General features: G+C 38.6%; 1 protein-coding gene across 2 annotated transcripts in view; it reads left to right on the forward strand.

Moving 5' to 3' along the window:
- Nucleotides 1-32: 32 nt before the first annotated feature.
- The window catches only part of acin1b (apoptotic chromatin condensation inducer 1b), a 29,685-nt gene continuing 5,532 nt past the window's right edge, over nucleotides 33-24,185 (forward strand). The window contains exons 1-9 of one of the 2 annotated variants that reach the window (XM_028474172.1): nucleotides 33-213; nucleotides 1,781-1,846; nucleotides 1,935-2,043; nucleotides 3,096-3,151; nucleotides 3,226-4,695; nucleotides 7,397-7,479; nucleotides 14,713-14,815; nucleotides 19,853-19,898; nucleotides 21,157-21,305. In XM_028474172.1, the coding sequence (XP_028329973.1) occupies nucleotides 79-213; nucleotides 1,781-1,846; nucleotides 1,935-2,043; nucleotides 3,096-3,151; nucleotides 3,226-4,695; nucleotides 7,397-7,479; nucleotides 14,713-14,815; nucleotides 19,853-19,898; nucleotides 21,157-21,305 (2,217 nt within the window). In that variant the 5' untranslated portion in view covers nucleotides 33-78. The remainder of the gene's footprint in view (nucleotides 214-1,780; nucleotides 1,847-1,934; nucleotides 2,044-3,095; nucleotides 3,152-3,225; nucleotides 4,696-7,396; nucleotides 7,480-14,712; nucleotides 14,816-19,852; nucleotides 19,899-21,156; nucleotides 21,306-24,185) is intronic. The other variant, XM_028474173.1, reaches the window with a different exon arrangement.

Consider the following 24,185-nt stretch of genomic DNA (forward strand, 5'->3'; position numbering starts at 1 on the left):
TCTCCGGAGATTGCCGAGCAAAGACCGTAGCGACGCTGACGCTCGTTCGGCGGAGTTTAGACAAGCGGAGGGAGCAAAATGGCGGACGAGGATTTAACGCTGGATGGAAAACCTCTTCAATCTCTCCGAGTTGCGGATTTAAAAGCCGCCCTGGAGCAGAGAAACTTACCCAAGAGCGGCCAGAAGAACACGCTCATCAAGCGACTCAAAGGGGTGAGTTTGAGCCCGTGTTGCGTCCGTTAATGTCGAAGTCTGGCTAAAGTTTAGCAGGAGAGAACGTTGACGCCGAGGCCGTCCGTCCGGAGCGGGAACCAAACAACCCGCAGTGCTGCTCACGGACCATAAGTCGGTCATTTATCAGTAACTGACGGGGCACCCTTAGGTGTCAGTGGAGGGGGGTGAAGCTCAGTGGCTCGCGCCGTGTTGCACACAGTTGAGCGTGCACCTGTCAAGTGGAGGCCTAACCTGAGCGTGAACGCGCACTCAGCCGCACACTGTACTGTACCAGGCCGGGGAGCGCGCATCCTACGGAGGGGCACGCGCTGCGATGTAAACGGTGATTAAAAAAAAAAAAAATAACAACCGACTAAATCTGTTCTCTTTAAAGTGACGGTGAACCAGTTAAACCAGTTGTTGCACCGGGAGTTTTTAAACTGGTCGCCACCAGGGGCGGAAAGAAAAATAAATAGTGGGAAGTCCAAGTGCTCCCCCTCCCCCACCAGAGCTCATCATGTGTTTACATCAGGGGTCTACAACTACTACTGCTACAGCACTAACTACATTTTATATACATTTATTATAAACAACTGAAACATTCCAAAAAAAAAAAAAAACACCTAGGAGATTTATTTTTTTTAACAAAATGTGAACTTAATTAAATTTTAATATAAATATGGAAAAAGTAATAAAACATAAACCGGGGTGGTAAGAGTACAGAAAAAAAATCTACTTACTGTTACTTTGATTAAATTTTAGTCTTTTGAAGTTTTAGTCAACATCTTTTTTTCAAAATACATAACTTTATTTATTATTTTTTTAAAAGTTACGAGTGAATTTTTGTTTTTATGATATATTTTAATGTTTATATATATATATATATATATATAGTCAAGAAAAATATTTTTGTTGTAGGATTTTATTTGGTTTGTAAACACTGGAGAATAGAGTTTGAGACCACTGGGTTACGTTTTTTAATTTAATTAATGAACTCATTTTTGATAGCGACAATTCACATTAATAAACATCCATTTATTTATTTTTTGCAGCAATAGATGTAAATATACCGCATTTGTAGCACAAAAAAATACTACTTTACAAACTTTGTTATTATGATTATAAACCAGACAGTACTTACATCACACAAATAGGCAACAAAACAAACAACGCATACAAAAACAAATTAAAATGTTTAGTTTTAGTTTAATAGGGACAGTGCACATTAATGATTTTTTAATTTTTTTAATTTTTGCAGCAATAAAGATGTACAAGTGCGTCATTGCCTCACGCTTGCCTGTTTTTGATTATATATGGCTTCAACTAACCAGAACTACATGAGTGTTTACTATTAGTCATTAAACTACAATAAAAAGCATCATGTGTATTTCTGTCAGCTTTTTTTTGGGCTCTCGAGAGGACGACCAGACAAAACAAATGGATAAATTATACAATGAAACGAAATAATGCAGCCTGAATAAAATACTTGGATTAATGGATAGAATAAATTAACATTAAATTAAGTTTTGATCAACTTGTGTTATTCATCAAAGTCTTTCTCTTTCAGGCTTTGATGCTGGAAAACCTTCAGAAGTCGTCTTCGTCTCACAGCGGGCTACAGCCCAACTCTCAGGTAAACAGTCTACAGGAGTAAGATGAGTCTGATAAAAGCTTTCCCAGCATGCACTGCTGCTGCTAACAGTTGTGCTTGTGTGCAACAGATTGGAGAGGAGATGTGTCAGAACAGCTTCATTAAACAATATCTGGCCAAACAGCAGGAGCTGCTGCGTCAGAGGCTGGAGAGAGAGGCTCAGCAGGAGGAGGCTGATGGTACGCACACACAATTATTCTGTGTCATTTTTGCTCTTTTTGTGGTTTTTTTATTCTTGTTTTTGTCTAATTTTGTATGTTTTTGGAGTCCTTTTGTTTTTTGTTGTTGTTTTTTTTTTTTTTTTATATTATTCAGTCAATTTTGCAGTCTCCTTCTGTGTTTTTGCTATCATTTTTGTGTATTTATTGCTGTTCTGTGTGATTTCCTTCATTTTGTGCATTTTTATTGTTCATTTTTGTATCTTTCTCTAATTTTGTGTGTTTTCTGAAGTAATTTTCTGTATTTTTGCTTTTTTTTTTGTATCTTTCTGAAATTTTCCAGTCTTCCTATGTGTTTTTATTGTAATTATTGTGTTTTTGCTGTCCATTGTAATTTTGTGTGTTTTGGGAGTCGTTCTGTTTTATTTTGTGTATATTCCTCTAATTCTGTATACTTTTTGTGTATTATTGCTATTTTTTGTATCTTTCTGTGATTTTTCCAGTTGTCTTATGAGTTTTTGTAATAATTAGTGTGTGATTTTGGGGTCATTTTGTGTGTTGTTATAAAAACAACAAAAAAGTGTGTTTTTGCTGTTCTGTATAATTTTGTGTGTTTTTGGAGTTATTTTTGCATTTCTGTTGTTCTTTTGTGTTTATTTCCTTACTTTTGTAAGTTTTTATAGTCATTTTGTGTTTCTTTTGGTATTTTTATGTCATTTTTGCAGTCGTCTTATATATATTTTTTTGTAATAATCTTTGTCGTTTTGTGTTTTTGAAGTAATTTTGTGCATTTTTGTTGTTCTTCTGTGTATATTTCTGTCGCTCTGTATGTTTATTTGGAGTCATTTTGCGTATTTTTGCTGTTCTTTATATCTTTTTCCATTTTTGCAGTCGTCTTTTGTTATAGTTTTTGTGTATTTTACCTCTTCTATTTTTTTCCTGTAATTTTGATACAGTAAAAGCCCTTTTTTTAATTCTACATTAAAAAAAAGTTGATTAGAAATGTATGTTTAGGCTCATGTGTGTATTTCTCCTGTTCTCGTGTGTGTGAATAACAGAAAGTTTTGTCTTAGCAGAGGAGGATGACGAGCATTCTGAGGACAATGACGGCTCCTACATTTCTGATAAGGTCGGTAAGCTCTGTACACAGACGCGTGAATCCAACACGTGATTAATTTCAGACGTTGTATTTTTGTCCCTCAGAACAAACTGTGCGCTGAAAGAGGAGGAGACGCAGCAAAGTCTCCTGATGCTTCTGGAGCCCGGATGGGGCGAGCCTTGTTCCTTCAGAGCCACAAAGAGCCGTCCCCTCCCCGTGCGGTCGCCTCCCTGTCTGTGCGCGTCCTGGGACAGCCCCCAGCGGTGCCTCGGGCCCCGGAGAAAGAGGGGGCCGCCCCCTGCGAACCTGGATCTGCTCACCCCATCCACCACCTGAGCCGCTCTGCCAGGGCCACCGCAGCAAGCCACGCCCAGGACGACAGCGACGATGGAGACGATGATGAAAGCGACGACGACGAGGACTGGGGTCCGAGTCCAGGTGGGTCTCGACGGGGGAACAGAGCGCCTGCTCCTCAGACAACGCCCCTCAACGCTTCGGCGGCAGCGGCGACTTCTTCCAGGTCCAAACGCAAGCTGCAGCCTCCGCAGCACATCCCTCCTCCCCAGGCGGACCCCACACCCATGCAGCTACGCCACCCGACCCCTCCTCCTTCACCACCGCCCAACCTGTTCGCTCTGCCCGATACTCCCAAGCAGAGCCCGCCCGACAACCTCCAGCCCGAGGAGCCGGACGCCGTGCGAGGACAGAGGGTCTCCCTGCAGAGGCAGGACTCCAGCTCCAGCTCCCGCTCCAGCAGCCCCGAGCCCCCCGCCAAGCGCAGGCCCGGACCGCTCTCACTGCTCGTGCACAAGATGGAGACAGAGAAGGCTTTCAGCTCAGCTCCCGCATCACGAGAGGCGCCACACTCCACTAACGAGCCGTCCTCTGAGTCTGTAGAAACACAGAAAGAAGAGGAGGAAAAGATGGAGGAAGAAAAGCGGCCCCTGGAGGAGCAGGAGAGGAAACGCCTGGAAGAAGAGATGGAGAGGGAAGCAAAGCGACTGCAGAAGGAGGAGGAGGAGCGGAAATGCCGGCAGGAGGAAGAAGAAGAGAGAGCGAGGAAAGAAAAGGAGGAGAAAGAGAGGAAACGTCTAGATGAGGAGAAGGAGAAAGAGAGGAGACGTCTGGAGGAGGAGAAAGAGAAAAATAGAAGACGTCTTGAGGAGGAGAAAGAGAAAGAGAGGAGACGTGTGGAGGATGAGGAGAAAAAAGAGAGGAGACGTCTGGATGAGGAGAAGGAAAAAGAGAGGAGACGTCTGGAGGAGGAGGAGAAAAAAGAGAGGAGACGTCTGGAGGAGGAGAAAGAGAAAAATAGGAGACGTCTGGAGGAGGAGGAGAAAAAAGAGAGGAGACGTCTTGAGGAGGAGAAAGAGAAAAATAGGAGACGTCTGGACGAGGAGAAGGAAAAAGAGAGGAGACGTCTGGAGGAGGAGGAGCAGAAGAAGAAAAGAGCAGAGCTGCAGTTAAAGGAGAAGCAAACCCAGGACACAGAATCCTCATCAGATTCCGACTCCAAGTCCGACTCTTCATCAGACTCTGATGATGATGATGAAGAGTCCACCAGGCCGATAAAGGTGTGTCATCTGTCTGATTGTTGTTCCCAAAGATTAGGATGTAATTAGTAATTACCTGATTGCAAAGAGCTGCAGGATGGATTTATTCTGATCAAGCTTCTGCTTCACAATCACAAGGTTTGAGTTTATCGTTTTGTCCTCACAAACACTCAAATGTAACTACAAACAATACATTTTTCAGGCCTTCATTTGCTTCCTTTTGCATTTTAATGTTAAAGCTTGTGTGTTATTTTTAGGGGTGTGCATTGCCTAGAATCTGACAATACGATAGATGTGATGATTAAGGCTCCAATGATTAGTCGACATAATCAGTTGTCGACTACAAAACATCATCGACGCAGATTTTATAGCATTGATGCGTTGTTTAATTTAGTAAATTAATGATAAAATCCACTTCCTGCTTTCTTTTTTTTTCTTTTCTTATTCCTTTCTGCTGCAGTACCTTACACTGACCGCTAGGGGCGGTGCTGCACCACCAATGTTGTGCAAACACTGAAGAAACATTCAGGTTTCGCCGAAAACAAACGGGTGAAAATTTTTTAAGTTTAAACCCTGACGTTCCGCTGTCAATTATTAAAGCATGACAGAGATACACGGCAGGGTCCCCACGGTCATGAAATTCCTGGAAAAGTTATGGAATTTGAAAACCAATTTTCCAGTCTCGAAAAGTCATGGAATATTTGAACGGTTTTGGAAAAGTTTTGCAAATATGTTAAACCCCAAAGATGTTAAGCATTTTCTGAAAGTGAAAGTGCTGCATATCGACAGCGTAATTGAGCGGGAATCACGAGATCTCGCAAATTCACTCTCCGCCTCATTCATAAAACTGAGCGCAGGTAAGATCAATTCAGCTGACGTACACTAAAAACCAGGAAATGCATACGCCAAAAAAAAAAAAAAAGATCTTAATTCTTCAAAATTGGAAATTTGGTAAAATATTTTGGAAAAGTTTTGAAAAATCATTGTGAGAAAAGTGTGGGAACCTTGACACGAAAACACAGTGGAGCCCCGGTTTGTATACGGACCACGAGAGGAGTGACATCACTACCACTGATTTTTTACCCAATCTTTCATTTCTAATCGCATGCAAATGTGTTTGTTAGCCAACAATCAGTGATTCAAACAGGTATTAGGTCTGAAAGCATGTTTAACACTGAACTCATCAATAGGGCTGGGGATCGCCAGGTACCTCGCGATACGATACATTGCGATATTTTTGCCCCCGATAACAATATCTGTGTCACTGAAGAAATTCATAATTTATCGACTGCACTGAATCCATTTCACAGGAATTACAAAACATCGTGAATCAATTTCACATAAATGACAGCCAAGTAAAGCTAAGTGTATACTGCACAGGGGCTCTTCTTAACACACACACACACACACACACACAGTGTAAATTTGTACTCGCTTATTGTCTCACTGTACTGTGTATGTACTGCATTATCTCTGTGTGTCGTGTATATATATATATATATTTTTTTTTTTTCATCAAGTCTTGTATGTTGCAACATAAAAATAAAATAAAAATCGATATTTGCCGCCAGTGAATTGATAACATGCTGCAAAACGAAACCTCGCAATAAATCGTCATATCGATATTTTGGCCCACCCCTACTCATTAGTAAGTTAGTGATGTAGCTGCTTTGAAATAGTTTTTCTGCTGATATTAGTGTTTATTCTGAACAGTAAACCTATTTAATTTATTATCAACTATGTGATTTTGATAATATTAATTAGACATTTCTTAACTTGTAAGGAATCAGGATTCTTTCAAACAAGATGTTATGTTTTTTTTTTTTTCTTTTATAGACTTGATTTAGGTAAAAGTAACTCTGTGAGTGATTGATTTAAACGTCATTACCTCCACAACCTACAGACAGGTTAGATCTAGCTTTTTAAAGTTACTGATTTACACTCTTCGTTTACTATTACTACTACTTTGTTCAAGACAACTTACACTTTAAGTTTGTGATGTGATGTTAAATATAACAACTACACTACAAATACATGTTTTATGGCATTGTTTTAATTGCTCTTTGTTAAACATGCTGTCACAGTACAACGGGGGAAGGATTTAAGCAGGTACGCTAAAAAAGCAGTCTAAAATAAGTGCTTCAAAACAAAAAAATAACAGTGACTAATCGAAAAAATAATGGATAGATGAGTCGACCACAAAAATAATTGTTCGTTGCAGCTCTAGTAATGATACACATCGCCATATAGCGCAATATCAACAATTACAAATTTCCCCTTTGCAAGTACAAAATGGTATGAAGTACAATTAATTGCTACTTGTGAGAAAAGTAAAAAATAGTAACTAATTGTAATTCAATACAAGTGTTACATTTCTCAAACTGTCAAATTACATTTTTCAAAAAAGTTTTAACTTTTGCTTCTACAACAGATTTTGATTTTGACAAGTTCTTAAATTTTTTTTTTTTTTTAAAGTAACCACATACATCTATAAAAGTATGTTTCATGAAAATAACGCAACCAACTTCCTGCTAAAATGCATTGAGTAGTGAGTAGTTCAACAAGGTCTGATGTGGTTCACTGACACCGAGTGACCGGGCGTTTACATGCTACACATATGTTAGCACAATTGATTTTTTTGTTAAAAAAAAACATGATTTTAAAAAAATCGATTTGGATTTTTTCTTACAGCCTTAGTTTTTTCTGTTTCTTTTTCATCCAGAAGACCAAGCGAGCAGAAGAGCAGGAAGCAGAGAAGAAGACCAGTGAGAGCAAAGGAGCAGAGAAACAATCCCTCACTAACAGGTTAGTAACCATTATGATTTAATCTACAGAAGATCAATAAATTCATTACAGCTTTGATCTTAAATGATCTGCTTCTTTAATAAATACTGCAGATGTGAATCCTTCACACCTGTGTTTTGTTTTGTATAATAACACTAATTAACGAGCCTGTGTTTTTATTAGATACGACTTGTGATGGCACACTTCAATGTTCTTAAATGAATGTTTTCAGGTGGACGACTTCTGATTGTGACGATGTTGTTAACATTGGCTGCCAGCCATTTTCAGAACGGCAACCTCCCCTCACTGCCAGCCATTTTAGAGCATTTTGACAAATTTTTAAAGACCCACAGAATATTCTGTACTATGACAATCTAAAATCTGAAACCAGATTCTGAAAGATTAGACTCTACTTTCATCAGAAACATTTTTTTTGTTTCTAGCTTGTTTTGTTCTTCCGTAATCAGCAGTTGAATAGAGGCATGTTTCACACAAAAGGCCAGTTTGTCAACAAAAAGCTGAGAAAAAAAGGCTTTTTCTGAAAACACCTGTCAGTGACTTTGAAGCATTTTTTTTTTTTTTTTTTTTTTTTTTTGCTTTAGTGACACCTCAGCATTGGTTTCCTTCTGTAAAACAACACTGAAACCAGGCTTTTGATGGCAAAATTATTAATATTTTTCTGTCTGGGTCAGATTTGAAAGGATTCCTTACTATTTTGGCCATCCTCCAAGTCTCTCCCCTCGTCATTCTCCACACACACAACTTCCTCCTCCTTCCTGACATGCCGAGTCACACCACTTGCCCTGGTTTGTTGATTGTTTTCTTTCACGATCACAACACTCTGAATAATCCACTTAGTTCCACACGTGCTCTGGTCAAGTGTGCGCTTACTGTGAGCTGCTAGGAGCTTCACCGTCAACGCTCGTAGTGCCATTTTCTGTCTCGTAAACTCCTTTGATCCCCCCCAACCTCTGCTCATCGCGGCTCATCTCTTATCCAAAGGTGCTCTACTGCTACCTACATGGCACCAGTTGATCACTACATCATAGTACAAGGCTGATATTCATGAGAGAACTCCGTCACACTGTGTCCTAGCAACCCCTGTTAAAAAACACAATTGACGTACATATACGTCAATGGCAGTGAGCGTTCGGATTTGAAATGACTCATATGTACGTCAATGGAAGTAAGTGAGTTAATGATATTTTTCAATCGGTACCTGTTAGGGATGTGAATCTTTCATTCGATTCAGAACCAATTTACAATTCACAATCAATACTGATAGTAACAAAGGGTGCCAATAAAAACTGATTATGTTTAAAAAAAAAAAAACTGTTTTCCAAGGTTACATTCAAGTGATTCTAGAATTCTAAATACACAGAGGCAAACTTTGGACAAAGAGGTAACATTTATTTTGCTTATCTTGCAAAATAACATGTCTTTGCCACTTAATAGTAGTTTTGAAAACAAAGCAGTCAAATACTTTGCAAAGTTTAACAATTCAGTTACATCAGCAAATAAAAACGGTTTCTTACAACAAATTAATCACATGAATTCTCATTTTATCAATACTAAAAAATGAATGTTTTACTCTTCAGTTTCTGTTCAAATAAGTAAACATGAATACCCACTTATTAGCTTCAAAAGTAAACATTTGAGAACATTTTAAAGTAAATATGACATTTAAGTACCCGCAGCATTTATCAGCAGATTCAAATATAAATAATAAGCACATCTCAGTTTTATGGAACTATAAAATTAAACAGAACTCACTTGGGTGACGGTATGAGTTGGTTGGAAGTTTAAAAATCGATTCTTGAAAATTTTGAATCGATTCAGAATCATAACAAGAATTGCGTTTCGGACGTGAATGGTCTTTTTCCGGCACCCTTACTCTGGACGGTGCTACTACACTTCTTTCAGTGCTGCAGCAATAATAGGCATTATTAACGAGCCTGTGTGTTTATTAAAAAAACAATTAAAAAGAAGAAAATCTAAGAAATCAGGTAGGACCCAATGTCACTACTAGAATCAACTACATCACATTTCATGTGTTAATGTTTTATATTGCATTTTATGGTATTTACATTTCCACTACAGGTGCCTTTTGATAACTATATTTGTAAACAAGCTTAAATAGACACAATTTAAAACTTACAGGCTTTTTTTGGTGTTTTATTTTGGAGGCTTGGTGAAATCACAGTAGTGATTGGTCATCAATGATGTTAAATTGATCTGCACGTTTGTGTGTTGAGGCTTATGGTGTTTGCTGTTTTTCTGCTTTCAAAAAGGTATTTTAAAAGTGTGTTTTAAAAGAACGTCTTCAACGTAGATTTTTATCAAAGTAAACCAAAACAAAGATATTTTTGGAGGAATATATTTTTACAATATTATTTCAGGTTTGTCTGAGGTCTGGGTCCAGACCAATAGCAACAGCCTTTTTTTTTTATTTAAAAAAATAAATTAAAAAAAATCATTAGGGTCAGACAATTAATTACATGGCCTTTTTTTGTCAGTTCAGGACAGTTTTAAACTTCTAATCAATTTGTGCCATAGAAATACAAGCATTTATATCATTGAATCATGCAGGTTTTCTACATTCAATTTTCATCCACATTAGGTTTTACTACATAATCAATGTTTTTATTTTAATTTTTTCTCAACAAAATCCTTTTTGAGAGCTTGAACCAGATATGGTCTGCGGGTATTTGACTTTGGTTTAGGAGTCCAGAGAAGTTGTATTGTCATTTTCCCTTTAAATGAAATAATGATGAAATGAAAGTCACTTGTTACAACACATGGCTGTATAGCTGATCTGATTCTTGAACCGTCTTTAAACAAAAGAGAAAAACATTTCATGCTCTGTGAGTATGTTGTATATCAGTGGTTCCCAACCTTTTTTTTGGATTGTGACCCCATTTTTAAATCACCACCCCAAGGTTGAAAAAAAAAAAAAAAGCCTGTATATGAGTCCGTACAGTCTTTTTTCTGGGTTTTTAATAGGGCTTTTGCTCTTGCTAGTGGGTTTTTTTTTTTTTTTTTTTTTTTTTTAATTAACACTTTGTGTGTGATGTGTATTTGAAAAAGTATTAAAAAAATTACCCTTTTTTTTTATTTTTTTATTTTACCAATTACTAAACATTTTAGGTGACCCGTTTTAATCCCAGGTGACTCAAAGGTTGAAAAACCCTGGGTTAAGTAGTCTACAGAGGTTTTGTTGTAATATTTCGTTTAAATGAAATATCTGGGAGAAAGTGCAAACTCCTCAGAAAGACGTTTGTTAGAAGAAAACTGATTTGATTCTTGAATTTTATTGAAACAAAAGAAAGAGAGAAAAATATTTTGTGCTCTGTAGTAATTATGCTGTATAACATCAGCCCGTTCCGACTTTTTTCTGGGTTTTTATTGGGGCTTTTGCGCTTGCTATTGGTATTTTATTTTGAAAACTCTAAACCGGAAGTTAGCCGCCTACATTTGTGTGACTTGGTTTTTGTCCTGTAAGCCAATATGGCCGACATGCACGCATTGCATCCCTGATACCGACGCAGTGTGCGGCTAATCGGCCACTGAACGAACCGGGCCAGACTCACCGAACTGATTTTAGATTATCGGCCTAAAACGAGCGGCAGACACCGGCGGAGAGTCCCGGTTCATCCGCGGGGCGTCCGTCACCTATTGCCGGGCCACGATGCTGTCCGAAGGCAACAAAAACGGGTAAGAGAGAGCCGAGGGCGTCTTTCAGGCGTCACGTTTTCTTTCGCCTTTCTGTCAGACATCCTCGGTTTTACCGGGTTGTGTGGACCGGGTCCGGATCGGATTGGTGTCGGTACGTGTGGGGGGGATCGCACCGATGGTGAAAGCCTTTTGTTGGGTGAAGATTTCCCCAAAGGGGGGGAAGGGAGGAGTAGGAGGGGGGTCTCCTTTTCTCTAGATAGCTTTGCATCGGGACACGCTGATGAATAAATGATGGGCTCACACCGGGAGACGCATGTGGACCAGGATGGACGCGGTCCTTCCTGTTGTCTGTGCGGTGCGATTTTCCCCGACAGGGCCCGTAGAAAAGACAAAGCTATGATGTGAAGTGTTACTGTTTATTAGCTCAGTTATCATTGTTCTGCTGTTGTCAGGGGATGTCATTAATGCACATCTGCTCTGTGCAGTCAGTGGAAGTCTTCCTCACTCTCCCAGCTGGTACCGGTACTCCCCCCCCCCCCCCGGGACCACTGGTGGTCACCATCTTTTGGTGCATTTTTGGACCGATAGAAAGCTCATCGTCGTGTCTCCTTCAGGCCTTTATGTCGCATGCTTTCGCTGGTATTCCGGCTTTCTGGTGCCTTCCTGTTCAATGTGGGGAGGGGTGGTGGTGGTGGTGGGGTTGGATTTCCTTCATAGCCTGTACAGGTGTGTCTCTGGCTTTAGCTTCAGGCCTCACAAACACACACAAGTATGAGTGTGTGTGGCACGGAGGAAGGGAAACTGCTCTCCTCCTTCCTAGTGCAAACATAGGCAACTGGAGGCTCGGGGGCCACATGTGGCCCTTGGTTTTATATTGTGCGTCCCCAAAATCCAAAATGAATGCATTCCAAAAAGACACAACAGTAGAAACATGCAAAGAAAAAACCCAAAAGGAAAACACAAGTACAGGAATTTACTCCAAAAACACATAAAATGACTGTAAATAAGTGCAAAAATGTATTTATTTTATTTTGCTTTTATGTATTCACAGGCACTGTACCTCGCATTATTTCATCAAACCTCCAGCGCATCACACACTGTCACACTTTAGAGCTCCAACTAGGTATTGATGACGACTAATGCATCTGATCATTTATGAATGTAGAAATGTAAGAAGTTAATAAAATCAGGCTTTCCACACAAACAAACGTTAATCTGTTGTTAGTATTACGTGAAAAAAAGAGAGATTTTAACTGTGGCTCGGACAAAAAAAGAAATATGTGGCCGATCCACAGACTACGATAACCCTAACAAATCAACCTGTTATATTGTTTTTCAACGAAGGCCTTTCAAATGAAGTGTGTGTTATCATTTGCACAGATTTTAATTAGTGTTAGGAAAACTCCAATATTTAAAAAATTACATCATGGCCCAGTCCACCTCCTTGGCTTCAGAATGCCTTCACTGACAGACTTGCGTGCGGTGTGCGTGTCAGGAGCCTGGACAGGAGAATACGCACAAGAGATATGTGCGCAAAAGCGCTTAAGTCCAGATCGGTGAATTCGGCCAAAATGCATACATACAAAATCACACAGAATGATATACTAAATGAGTCTCAAAACTTAATAAATGAGTCTCAAAACATGTAAAATGAGTCTTAAAACACACAAAATGACCCAAAAAAAATATTAGTCATTATTCTAAATGCTGAGATGATGCTCTAATAATGTGGTCCTCAGACTATTATCAAAGTTGCCCATACCTGTTCAAGTGTTTCTCGTTGATTAAATAACTTTTCTAGTCGTTTCATAATGCTTTTTTTTTTTTTTTAGACGAGTTGCGTGTGGACAGTAGTGGTATTCACCATGCAATCAATACGTTTTGACACACCTCTCCTAAGAACGGGAAAAAAGTAAATAAATGACATAAATGTATTATTCCAGCAAGATTATTTTTGTCTTCTATTTGAATAATATGTTAAGGTTTCCCCAGAAGTCAAGGAACATATTAATCAAAAACAAGACAACAAGAATCTTGCTGGAATTACTACACGGAAGTCAAGGAAACTTCAAAGGAAACATCAAAGCGATCAACAGACGCCTCTGATGAAGGAACAGTTGTCTGAATAACATATTGTCTTTAATTTCTTTTTACCAAGGAGAGAGTTGGAGGGAGTCTCAGTGCTAATGGATGCATAACTGCAGACAACAAATATAAGGAAGTACACATAGAAAATGGTTGGGAATCGTTGGTTTTGTTGACATTCCCACAAGTGACGCATCTCGCAATTTACACAATAATATTCTACAAAAATGTATCCAGTGCTGCAGCTTTTCAAACCTTCCAGATGATTAATGTCCCACCCACAGGCTGTTGCCTCAGAAAAGGCTTTTATAATCAGAGCTAAAAAGCCATGGTGTTTGTTTTGTTGTAGTTAGATAAGTGTTATTAGTTCACACTCTAGTGTGTGTTGTGCAGTAGAGCTGATGAAGGCCTCCCACGCTGTCATTGGGCACTGAAGAATGACTGGGTTTGAGTGGAGTTGGAGACCCCTGGTGTCGGTTAGCTGGTGCGTTATTTATAGCAGGAGTGACTCTGAGTGACCCAGATCACACAACTCCTCCACTGTTTGCCTCCACACTGTTCTTTATCCTCCAACACACACCACGAAATATGCAAATATTATATACAGTATATAATATACAGTATATATTTTTAGACCTTCAGATTTGTTGCTAAATTTATGCCAAAAATGAAGTTCTCGTTACAGGTGATTTGTGTAATTATAATGAAAATGAATAAAGCCTCCACACCCTTAAGCAAACTACAATAACATTCATAATAATAGTGCATTTATAGGTGCTTAAGTCCCTAAAAACTAGTAAAATTATGACGAACGCAATAAAATGAACGATAGAATGTATTAAGGCACAGTTATTGGAGGTAAGGTCAGATAGATACGAAGGCATAAAAATAATAAAATATAGTGAATTAAATTTTTTTTTTAGATAAAGCAATAGTAAGTCACTATAAACTGGCGAATTTTTGACAAATACATTAAAACAGAGGTTCGCATACAGTAAGGCATGAGAAATAAAAAAAGACAAATTACAAAAATAAGAACTAACAAATACAATTCTTATTTTATTTAATAAACACATTATTCACACCTCTCCTATATGTGTATTTTAATTTTACTAAGCAGTAGTTTTGTCGTTAAGTTTATTTCTTTTTTTAAAACAACCCTTTAAATATCTTTTTTTGAAATATAATATTTATTTTAAATGTACTTTTGGGACTGAATTTCAGTAGCGCAACTTTATATACAGTAGTAATTTTCTTTCTGTGTGTATTAATTATTGACTCTGACAGAAATATATATTTTTTATTTAATAAACATATTATTGACACCTACTTTTAGATAACAAGATTTTATCATGTATAACAGTTACCCTATGTTTTTTTTTTTTTGCTAAAAGAAATATTGTAGTTATTTAGATTTTTTTCTTTTGCTCAAACAACCTTTCTCAGCGATCGGTTAGTAAACAGCTTCTTTCCTCATCCCCCCCCCCCTCACAGAGAGGTGTCCGAGCCCAGCGCGGCTGTCGTGACAGAAGCGGAGCCTGAGTCCGAGAGCCCCGTTGCTCAGCAGCTGGAAAACAGTGAGACTCGTCTGGATGAGGTACGCTCACTGAGAGGGTGATGGACTCGCCTTCGTTTGTCTGTCTTTCACTAATTTGCATTTCCACTGTAACTGCATGTGTTTAGTCCCAGGGATGCTCAAAACCAACACAGCTCCCACACGCTAACTGTTAGCACTAATATCCCACAGTTTGAGCTTTCAACTGTGAATGAAATAAATGTGTAGATATTTGTCTGAAGGGGCTGAGTTGGGATTGAGCGTTGGGAGGGTGGGGGGTCAGAAGGACTGGGCTCATCTCTTCCATCTGCTTTTGAAGCGACTAATGTGTGAAAACAAGCTGACTCACGAGGAGAGCGTTTGTGTGACTGTGTCAGACCGATAAACCTAATCTAATTAACACTTTGATCAAACTGTAAAGCATTCAATATTAAATCATAAAAGGCCTCAAACTTCCCAAACCGTAGCTGGTGTGAAATCTACTCATTTAAAACTGTAGAATATTGACGTTTGGATTATCCAATCCAGGGACAGAAATCTGCCACTGGAGTCATGCACATTAGTGTGTTATCTGTTCACCTCTGCCTGAGGACTTTAGTCTCTGAGAGATCCAGTTTAAGGATCAATAAACCTTGCCTGTGAGTAAGGTCGGGCTTTGTGATCCTTTTGAAGATCAAGTGTCTCTAAAAACACACTCAACACTAGGCCTGGGCAATATATCGAGATTCAAGACATATTGAGTTCTCTATTATGGCGATATTGAACACCACAGTATCACCTATATCAATATATTCATATTTTATAGCTTTTTTTGTCTTAAAATACTCATTTTAGGAGTCGTTGCTTTGACTACTTTTCATAACAGCATTAAAAGCTCAGTTAGATAGATTACTGAGTGCGTCCTAACCCAGACCTTCCTCTAAACAAGCCACACTACAGAACTCACTCATACGTGCTGTCTCTTACAGGAGAAAAAGCAGTAAAGTGGTGCATATTGTGCAGCTGTTTGTTAATAAATGTGCTTGTGTGGCATTTTTCACCAGCAAATTTAACCTGGAATTGTCTTTCCGGTAAGACTCGATTGAGTTAAGAAAATTTATATTTATATTTATATTGTAGATCACCATTTTGGGAAAAAATATTGAAATTTGAATTTTGGTCCCTGTCGCCCAGCCCTACTCAACTCCTCAATCTCCTGCAGCTTTAGGGCCTCTGAATTTCTGTTTCAGTATTCCCCTAATTCCGTGTTAGTTTATTCATTTCTGCATCACGTTATAGGTTTGTTTCTGTTTCATTGTCTTTCCATGTTTAGACGACTTTACCAGCTATTAAACTTCCCTAACATGTTAAACAGGATTAATATAGTCATCTACTGTTATTCATTTTGCACTCTTCAGATGATTTACGAAAAGGGGACGTTTGCGTTGAAATAATGTAAGGTTACCTCGCTAAAGCGATGTTAGCCTCACCGTTTAACAGGAAAAATCACATGGAAATGTGATTTAAAAATTACTTGTGAAACCTTGAAATTCCGCAACCACAGCCATGTGATTGTATCACCAGATAAACTCATCACCAGTTCAGTTAATATACCATCGGCTCTGCCTGTTTTTGTACCAGAGCTTAATGCAGTCGTAATAATCTGAACTGCTTTGTTCATCACAAGACATTAAAAACACACTTCAGATGAAGCTCTGCAATTATTTTCAGTCACAGGAAAACATTTAATACATTTTTTTCTGTCCTTTCTTTTACAATCACGTAAAATCAGAGGCCCTAAATACAGTACTGCGTCCTCCTTCAATCTGCAGCTGAGAGGTTTAGCTCAGCTTTTTTTTTTTATCGGCCGTGAATATTCTACATTGTTACAGTAATTGTCACATTTAGTAAAAATCACGATTTAACACTGACGCCAAAAAAGACCTTCGCACGTGTCAAGTCACGACTTCTAGAAACCACTTAGTGGCGTCAGAGCAGAAGGATACACCGTGTCTCATCTCCAGCATATGAATTAGAGCCACACATAACATTAGCTTCTCTGCTGTTTAGGTTATAAAATATGTGTGTGTGTGTGTGTGTGTGTGTGTGTGTGTTTGTGCGTGTGTCCATGGGTTTTCTTTTCCTCTGAGGTTTCGTACGAGTTGCAGATCCTGACCGCGTGTTAGAGATGCATCAGGGCTTGTTGCTGTTGTTCCCGTCACACTGTTTATACACACTCTCTCTCACTCTCTTTCTCTTTCCTAATGTTCTTTTTTGCATTTGTGTCCCATCATGAATCGCCTTTTTCTCTCACTTTATATATTTATGGTGTGACTGCTGTTTAAAACCCCATTGATTGCTTTGTTATGAAGGTGCCCATGCCTCTTCCATTGCCCCTATTGGTACCTGCTGCGTACTACTACTACTACTACTACTACTACTACCGCCAAGTACATCACCAACACCTCCTCCACCTCCACCTCCTCCTACTCCTCCTACAACCTCCCGTCCCGATAAGCCAAATGTGCGTCGCTGGTACCTGAGTTATAGGCCCAGAGTCTGTAAAGCCTGGGACGCTGGAGTCTGCATCAGACCACCACCACCGAAAGAAAGAAAGACGGCACCATGGCAACTGCAGCAGCAGCACACAGTTGTCATGGTTACCCTCTCAGTGGTTGATGTAAATGCACCTGTACTGCAGTGATGGATGAGGGGGTACAGCAGCCATGTATCTCACATCCTCCACTGGCCTAGAAGACAAGTCTTCGGCTGTGCATCGCTAAATGTCACCCTCTGCTGGCGGGGTGGAGTAATGACTTTCAGTTGCTAAAGGACTAGCAAAAGTGAGGAGAAAACTGACTTTTGTAGCATTTTAAGCTCAAAACACAATGGGAGAGAGCTAAAAGAGCCTGTGAGGGATGATGGGACAATTCTTTTGGACAGTTTTAAGTAAAGACTTCAGTTTGTGGATGTAAGAGACCTGGCGTGAAGTCACTTCAAAGGAAACTTTAAAAAGTCAAAAGAGTCACTTCAAAGGACAGTTAAAAAAAAAGTAAAAAGTCAATTCAAAGGACACCTAAAAAATGTCAAGTCACTTCAAAGGACACTTAAAAAAGTCAAGAGTCACTTCAAAGGACACTTAAAAAAAGTCAAGAGTCACTTCAAAGGACACTTAATAATAATAAAAAAGATGTTTCTGTTGAGGAGTGACTTTCATCACCATGGAACTTCATCTGATTCTCTGTGGCCGTGCTGCATCTTTGCTGTAGCTCGTGGATGTCAGATGACCTCACTTCCTGTGTCTGCCATCGACCTGGCAGATGGACTAAAGTTCTTCAAGTGAGAATCTGTCACTTTATTACGAACTTGGATTTTTGTCACGTGGACTTTAAAATAGATTGGATTGCTTTTTTTATTTGTTTTTTAATGCTGAATTCAAGGCTTCAAATTTGTAAAGAAAGTCACTTCACAACCTGCGATTGTTCATGGATTCTTCGGTTGTGTTTTCGTTGTCGTCATTTGGACATTGTAGCCTCATCAAAGGTTTTCATCAAAGGCTTTCATCAAAGGCATCCATCAAAGAACTGTGGCTTTTTTTTAATTTTCTTTCTGGACTCTCACAAAGTAAAAGAATCAAAGACTCTATGAATCGTCTGCCTCCATTAAAAAAGACTGAAACCTGACTCCAGCTCTGCTCCAGACACTAAAGCCCAGTGTTCAGGTCCTGACGAGGCTAATCTGCGACACCTAAACCGAGCCCCGCCCTCACACCTTCTGCCTTCTCTGATTGGATCCTTGTTGCCTAGATACAGTACACAGTCGTGCGGTTGGGCCAGTAAGGATTCAGGTGTCAAATGGTACCCAGGAAATGACTTGTCATTATTCCTGTTATTTTAAATGAGTTGTTTCTAGAAAGAGAGAGAGGAAAGAAAACAAACCTATTCTCTTTGTAATGCTTAGTTACTTTTTCAGCAGTGTTATTGATATCATGTGAGGAGCCTCAGTGGATTATCATATTATAAATCTTTGAAGTTAATCTGAGTCTGTAGCGTGGCTAGGTTTGTGCGATTGAGTCGTTTTCCATCTCTGCTCATTGACCGTATTGTTTAGGTTTAGTATGAACGCTGACTGATGCTTCTAATACCTCAGTCCACCTCTTAAAGAGAGAGTGATACACTGGGATTTAAAATGACACAAAAAAGAAAGGAGCTGCACCAACTTCAGAAAAACAAAATCTCAGTAAAGATAATAGCTTTCAGTTTGAATTTGCTTTAAATTTGTGGTCGTAAATAAAGAGAACTTTCAAAATTCGATTTTTTTTTATTAATAAATTTTTTCTGGTAACAAAGTATCATTGGGTTTTAGATCAATAAGATTTAAACAGTCATAGATTTATTTAAAACAGAAAACAAATGCTCTACTGAACAGCGACTCAACATAAATGTATTTGTTTAACATTAATGCTGTGACATGAAATCATGCACAGGGTCCAGATGCACTATGATAACGGCTATTAGCAAAACGCTAATTTTCTACACTTGTCCACAGGCTTTTAAAGGTTAAGAAGAATTTAAGGACAAAATTGTAAAGGAAAGACACTAACACAGTTAAAATCATGATCAAACACTTACATTCAGTGTTTGATTAAAGTAATAGGAAGCATCATTGTATAAACAATCAATGTAGCAACAGTAATATCAGAAACATGAAAATTGAGCCCCAATGCCTAATATAATAATCAGGAAGTAATAATTACTTCCTTCTTTCCTCACAGGAAGCTTTTAGTTTGCAGCACCAGGATAACAGATTGTGATATGGATAACTTAACATTTGAGTTTAAACCCCCCACACACCCATGAGCAAGGCTTGGTTTAATGTGAACTTACTTTGAGAGACTCTGAGCAGGGATGGAAGACCCAACCGTGTCCAGGAAGTAGTAGTTGTCCATGTGGTACAATCCGTGTTACTTAAACCAGCCGTTCCTCCACTTTTCTCAGCTCTCTTGTTGTTGCCTGTTCGGTTCTGGACTCTGGTTTCTCACGTCGCCCCCCCCAACCCCTGGGGTCTCTGTATGTTCTCTCTGTCTCCCCCTCTTCACAGGGCACCACTCCTAAGGCTTTCGCTGCTCGCAAGATCTCATTAAGCAGTAAGTATGAACGGTCACGCGTGGTTTCTGCTCCTGGAGCCAAAAACAAGGATGGGAAGGGAACTACAGTTTATTGCAAATGACCTTGACGATGACGATTTTAGAGATTTATTTTTGATTTTCTACCAAAGATGAAGATAGATTGCTTATGCTGATGCTGTTAGGCTCTTCTGTTATTGCGAACCGTAACTGACACAAACTGATCCTCTAAACTAGTGGTTCTCAAACTTTTCAACTTGCGACCCCCAAAATAAAGGTTCCAGGGACCCCCACTGTACCTGAAGGTGGTTGAACACAGACATGAACATAGAAGACATGTGGAGACAGGGCCATCTATAAGGGGGAATAAAGGGGAGAACTTTTTGGGGTCCATCCATGATGGTCCATTGTTCTTTGAATCTGTGATAACCACATTTATTTATTGATCTGAATAATATCCACTGTTATCCAGGAAGTTTATTATTTTGTGCCAAAATATATACCGGTAGTCATCTTAAAGATGTAAATCCTTGTTTTAATCAGGAACAAAATGGGCTAAAAGTGACCAAAAGTGGTGGAAAAGGTGGTGAAATGGGATTTTAAAAACCACAGAAATTAGTTAAAAGTTGCAAATTAGAGTGGCCAAAAATGGACAAAAAATTGGTCAAAAAAAAAAAAGGTTCAAAGTGTCAGTATTGGCTTAAAAGAGGCAAAAATATGGGGTAATTTAATTAAAAAAAAATAGGAACAATTAGATTAAACTGGCAAATGATGGACATTACAAATCATGAATGTGATTAAATTGGTAAAAAATAAGCATGAAATGTGGTGAAGAGAGGTTAAAAGTGACAATAATGGGTCAACATATGAGACATTAGGTAGGAAAAGTGATGGAAAGGGTTTAAAAGTGGGGAAAAAATGTGCAGAAAAGGCATTAAAATTTGATGAAGTGGCAGAAATGGGAGTAATTTAGCAAAAATGCATTAAAAGCAGCAAAAATACGGCAAGAAAGTGATAAAAAAAAAAAATAGAATAAAATATGGCAAATTTGGTGTAGTTGCAGTAAAAGGGTAAAAATAAGCACAAATGGGCTCAAATTGTTCAGAAAAAATTTTCAGTTTCTTGAAGGCTTCTAGCAACCACTTCCCGGTGTCTCGCAAGCCCAAATCGGGTCCTGGCCCCAAGGTTAAGAACCCTTGCTCTAAACAGTCTGAAAGACGTGAGAAGTTCTGTTTTTTAGCAGAACAATGACATCAAACTTATCCTCCACTTCTCACAGGCACCAAAACGTCTCCAGCCAGCACAGACGGAGGAGCCGGCGAACTGGATACAGGCGCAGCAGCCGCAGGCAGGAAAAGGCGATGGGGCTCCAGCACCGCAGTCACCACCAAGAAACCCTCCATCAGCATCACTACAGACTCACTGAAGGTGCTGAATTTTTTTGCTGCTGAATATCACATCCACACTGTTTAATACAGTGTCAAAACATCATGAAAGACAAAGTGCAAAGTGTGAAAAGATTGTAAGAAGAAACAATGGGAGAGGACGTGATTCAAAAAATGTTTACAAAATAATGCAAACAAAGCAACATTTTCCAAACATTCGTATACTTGCATATTGAGTGAAAATATTTAGTCGTTTAAGCAAAATTACTCTTGTCCTTTAATTTCTAACCATTATCTTTTCATAAATAATTACATTACCATGATTTTTTATAAATATATTATTCAGTTTATTTCTGACATGGATACATTCACTTTTTTTTTTTTTTTTTTTTTTTTTGTTCATGCCGAAAAAGGAGACGAGAGAAGCAGTTTGCTTTTCTAAGTCCCGTCCCCTGTTTTGAACACAGAAGATTTACATCGAAGCTCATCTCTCTTGTCAAACATTCTTAGGTTGTTCTGAACACAATTTCATTTTTTTTTTTTTTTTGTCCTTTTTTGTGTAGGATTTATTCTCATCTGTAGTCAGTGTTGTCTTTTTTTATTCCTCCTCCTCTCTATCGTTGTTCGTGTCGGCCTTGTTCCCTGCATTAGTAGGCCAATGATCATGACCCCTAACAGGTAGAGGTCCTCCACATCTTCCACTGAGTGGATTGAGAGGCACAGCATTTGGGTTTTTCCCTTTTCATTCATGACGTAACCACTCGGGAATGTCTCTTTTGGACACGCTGGTTCGTGTTGGAGTGATCTTCTGTTCGTGAAGATTGAGTCGATTGTGTTCAATGACCAGTTGATAAGTTCCATCTCGTTGATTTTGTTTCTGTATTTTTTGTATCGTAGTTCTGTTTTCAATGTTTTGTCTTTAAGATATTTTTTATATAATGTATTTTTATTTTTGCATGCATTTGCTAATTTTTTATCAATCCATGGTATTTTGTTTGTCTTACACTTGATTATTTGTTTCAGTTTGTTATTCGTTTAGTCCATTTGAGTACATGTAATTAGTAAAGTCTTCGATGTGTGTTTTTTAAGGGATTTAGAATGTTTATATTGAAGTCTCCACAGATCAATATGCTCTTGTATTTAGCTCATTAAATATGTCTATTTTGCAATCAGGAGCTCGATACAAACAACAGATTAATATCTTCTCTCCCTTTGGTCTCGTTATTTTTACTGTTACACATTCCATTACTCCTTCCACAGTTGTACTCATCGATTCTAGTATCTCCATTTCATTGTTATCTTTTATGTATAATGCCACCCCACCACCTGGCTTATATAATCTGTTCTTACGGACATATTTATATCCTTTTATCATAAAGTTCATACCTTTTTGTTCATTTAGCCAAGTTTCTGACTACTATTATTTCAAACTTGTACAAGGTAGTAATGTAATCCTTAATGTGTTCAAAATTTGCATACATACTACGACAATTGAAATGAATAAGTGACAGACCTTTTTTACTCTTGGTTTCCACATTGAATTCATTGTCTGTAAAGTAAGCACAGTCTGAGTCTTGTTTCCAGTGTGTGTATTGATCTGGGTCCATATCCATGATTACCATCAGTAATGTTGTTGTTTAGATGGATCCTTCGTATTTTCCCAAGTCTTCCATCGTTTTGACGAAGATTGGTTTTTCGTTCTCTTCTCCCAGTGGTGTGATATAAATCCTGCAGTTTCTTGTCCACGTCTTTAGAATTTTTCCTCTTTTTTTTATTTGGCATGCCTTCCATGCGATGCTTGCGTTTTGTTTTGTCAGGTTTTCATTCATGAACACCTTCGTTTCCTTCAGTTTCTTGCCTTGCTTCAGTAGTTCTCCTTTAAATTTCACATTCGTGAAGGTGATTTTTACAGCTCTGGTGTCATTACGCTTTGGCAGGAGTTTGCAGGAGTTGATGTTGTTAGGGTTCAAGACAATGTCCTTCGCGTAACTCCTGGGTGTTGTCTTTAGGCCTGTAATGATGACATCTTTCTCTCTTTCCTTTTGTTCCAGCTCTTCAACCCTCGCGTTCAGCAGTTTTATCTCTTCAGCATTCATTACATTCTGTTGTTTCAGTACCTTTACTTCACTTTGAAGGCCATCATCTTTTCCAACAACTTTATCTCGGCAGATAGATCGTTTTCCAACGACTTTATCTCAGCAGATAGATCGTCTTTGAGGTTTCGTATCATCTCCTTGACCTCTTCCAAACCCGGATCAGGTTCTGGAGGGCCTCTATGCGGTTTTTTAACCATTTTTCTTTTCGTCTTGGGCCCAAGTTTTCTTTTCTCGGGCTGTTCAGCTGTAGCTGTGAGCTGTTAATCTCCCAAGGTCGTGTTATCAGAGCGAGTGAAAACACGTCTGCTCTCTCCGAAGACCAGAGACATATATAATTAGAATTATAAAGGAAATTTTTAGCATACACAGGAAGAATGTCAGTGATTTTGTAAATATGAATAGCTCTGTAGAAATTATATAGATATTTATATAAAATGGCTACGTTAGCATGAGAGCATTAATTCATAATGAAAAATTAAATCCTCTTTAAACTGACCTTGTAAACACCTAATTCCCAATGAAAATGGCCATTCTGAATTGGTTTAAATCCGAATTAAGTGGCTGAATTCTGATGGAATAAATAATTCAGACAGAAAAAATAATTCTGATGGAATTATTCCTCGATCTTGTATACGTTTGCCCCGTCCAATCAGAACCCTTTCGTACCTCCACACCTAAAGCTGAAATGAATAAAGGCAAATTAATGTTTTCCATGTAAACTTATATATTTCTATGTAAATGCAAAGCAGAATGCTTTAATTTTGAATCATTTAATTCTGAATAATGAATTCTGATTTAAAAAAACATCATGCAACTGTGGCCAAAGT

Source organism: Gouania willdenowi, chromosome 18 (genome assembly GCF_900634775.1).
Source record: "Gouania willdenowi chromosome 18, fGouWil2.1, whole genome shotgun sequence".
NCBI lineage: Eukaryota > Metazoa > Chordata > Actinopteri > Blenniiformes > Gobiesocidae > Gouania > Gouania willdenowi.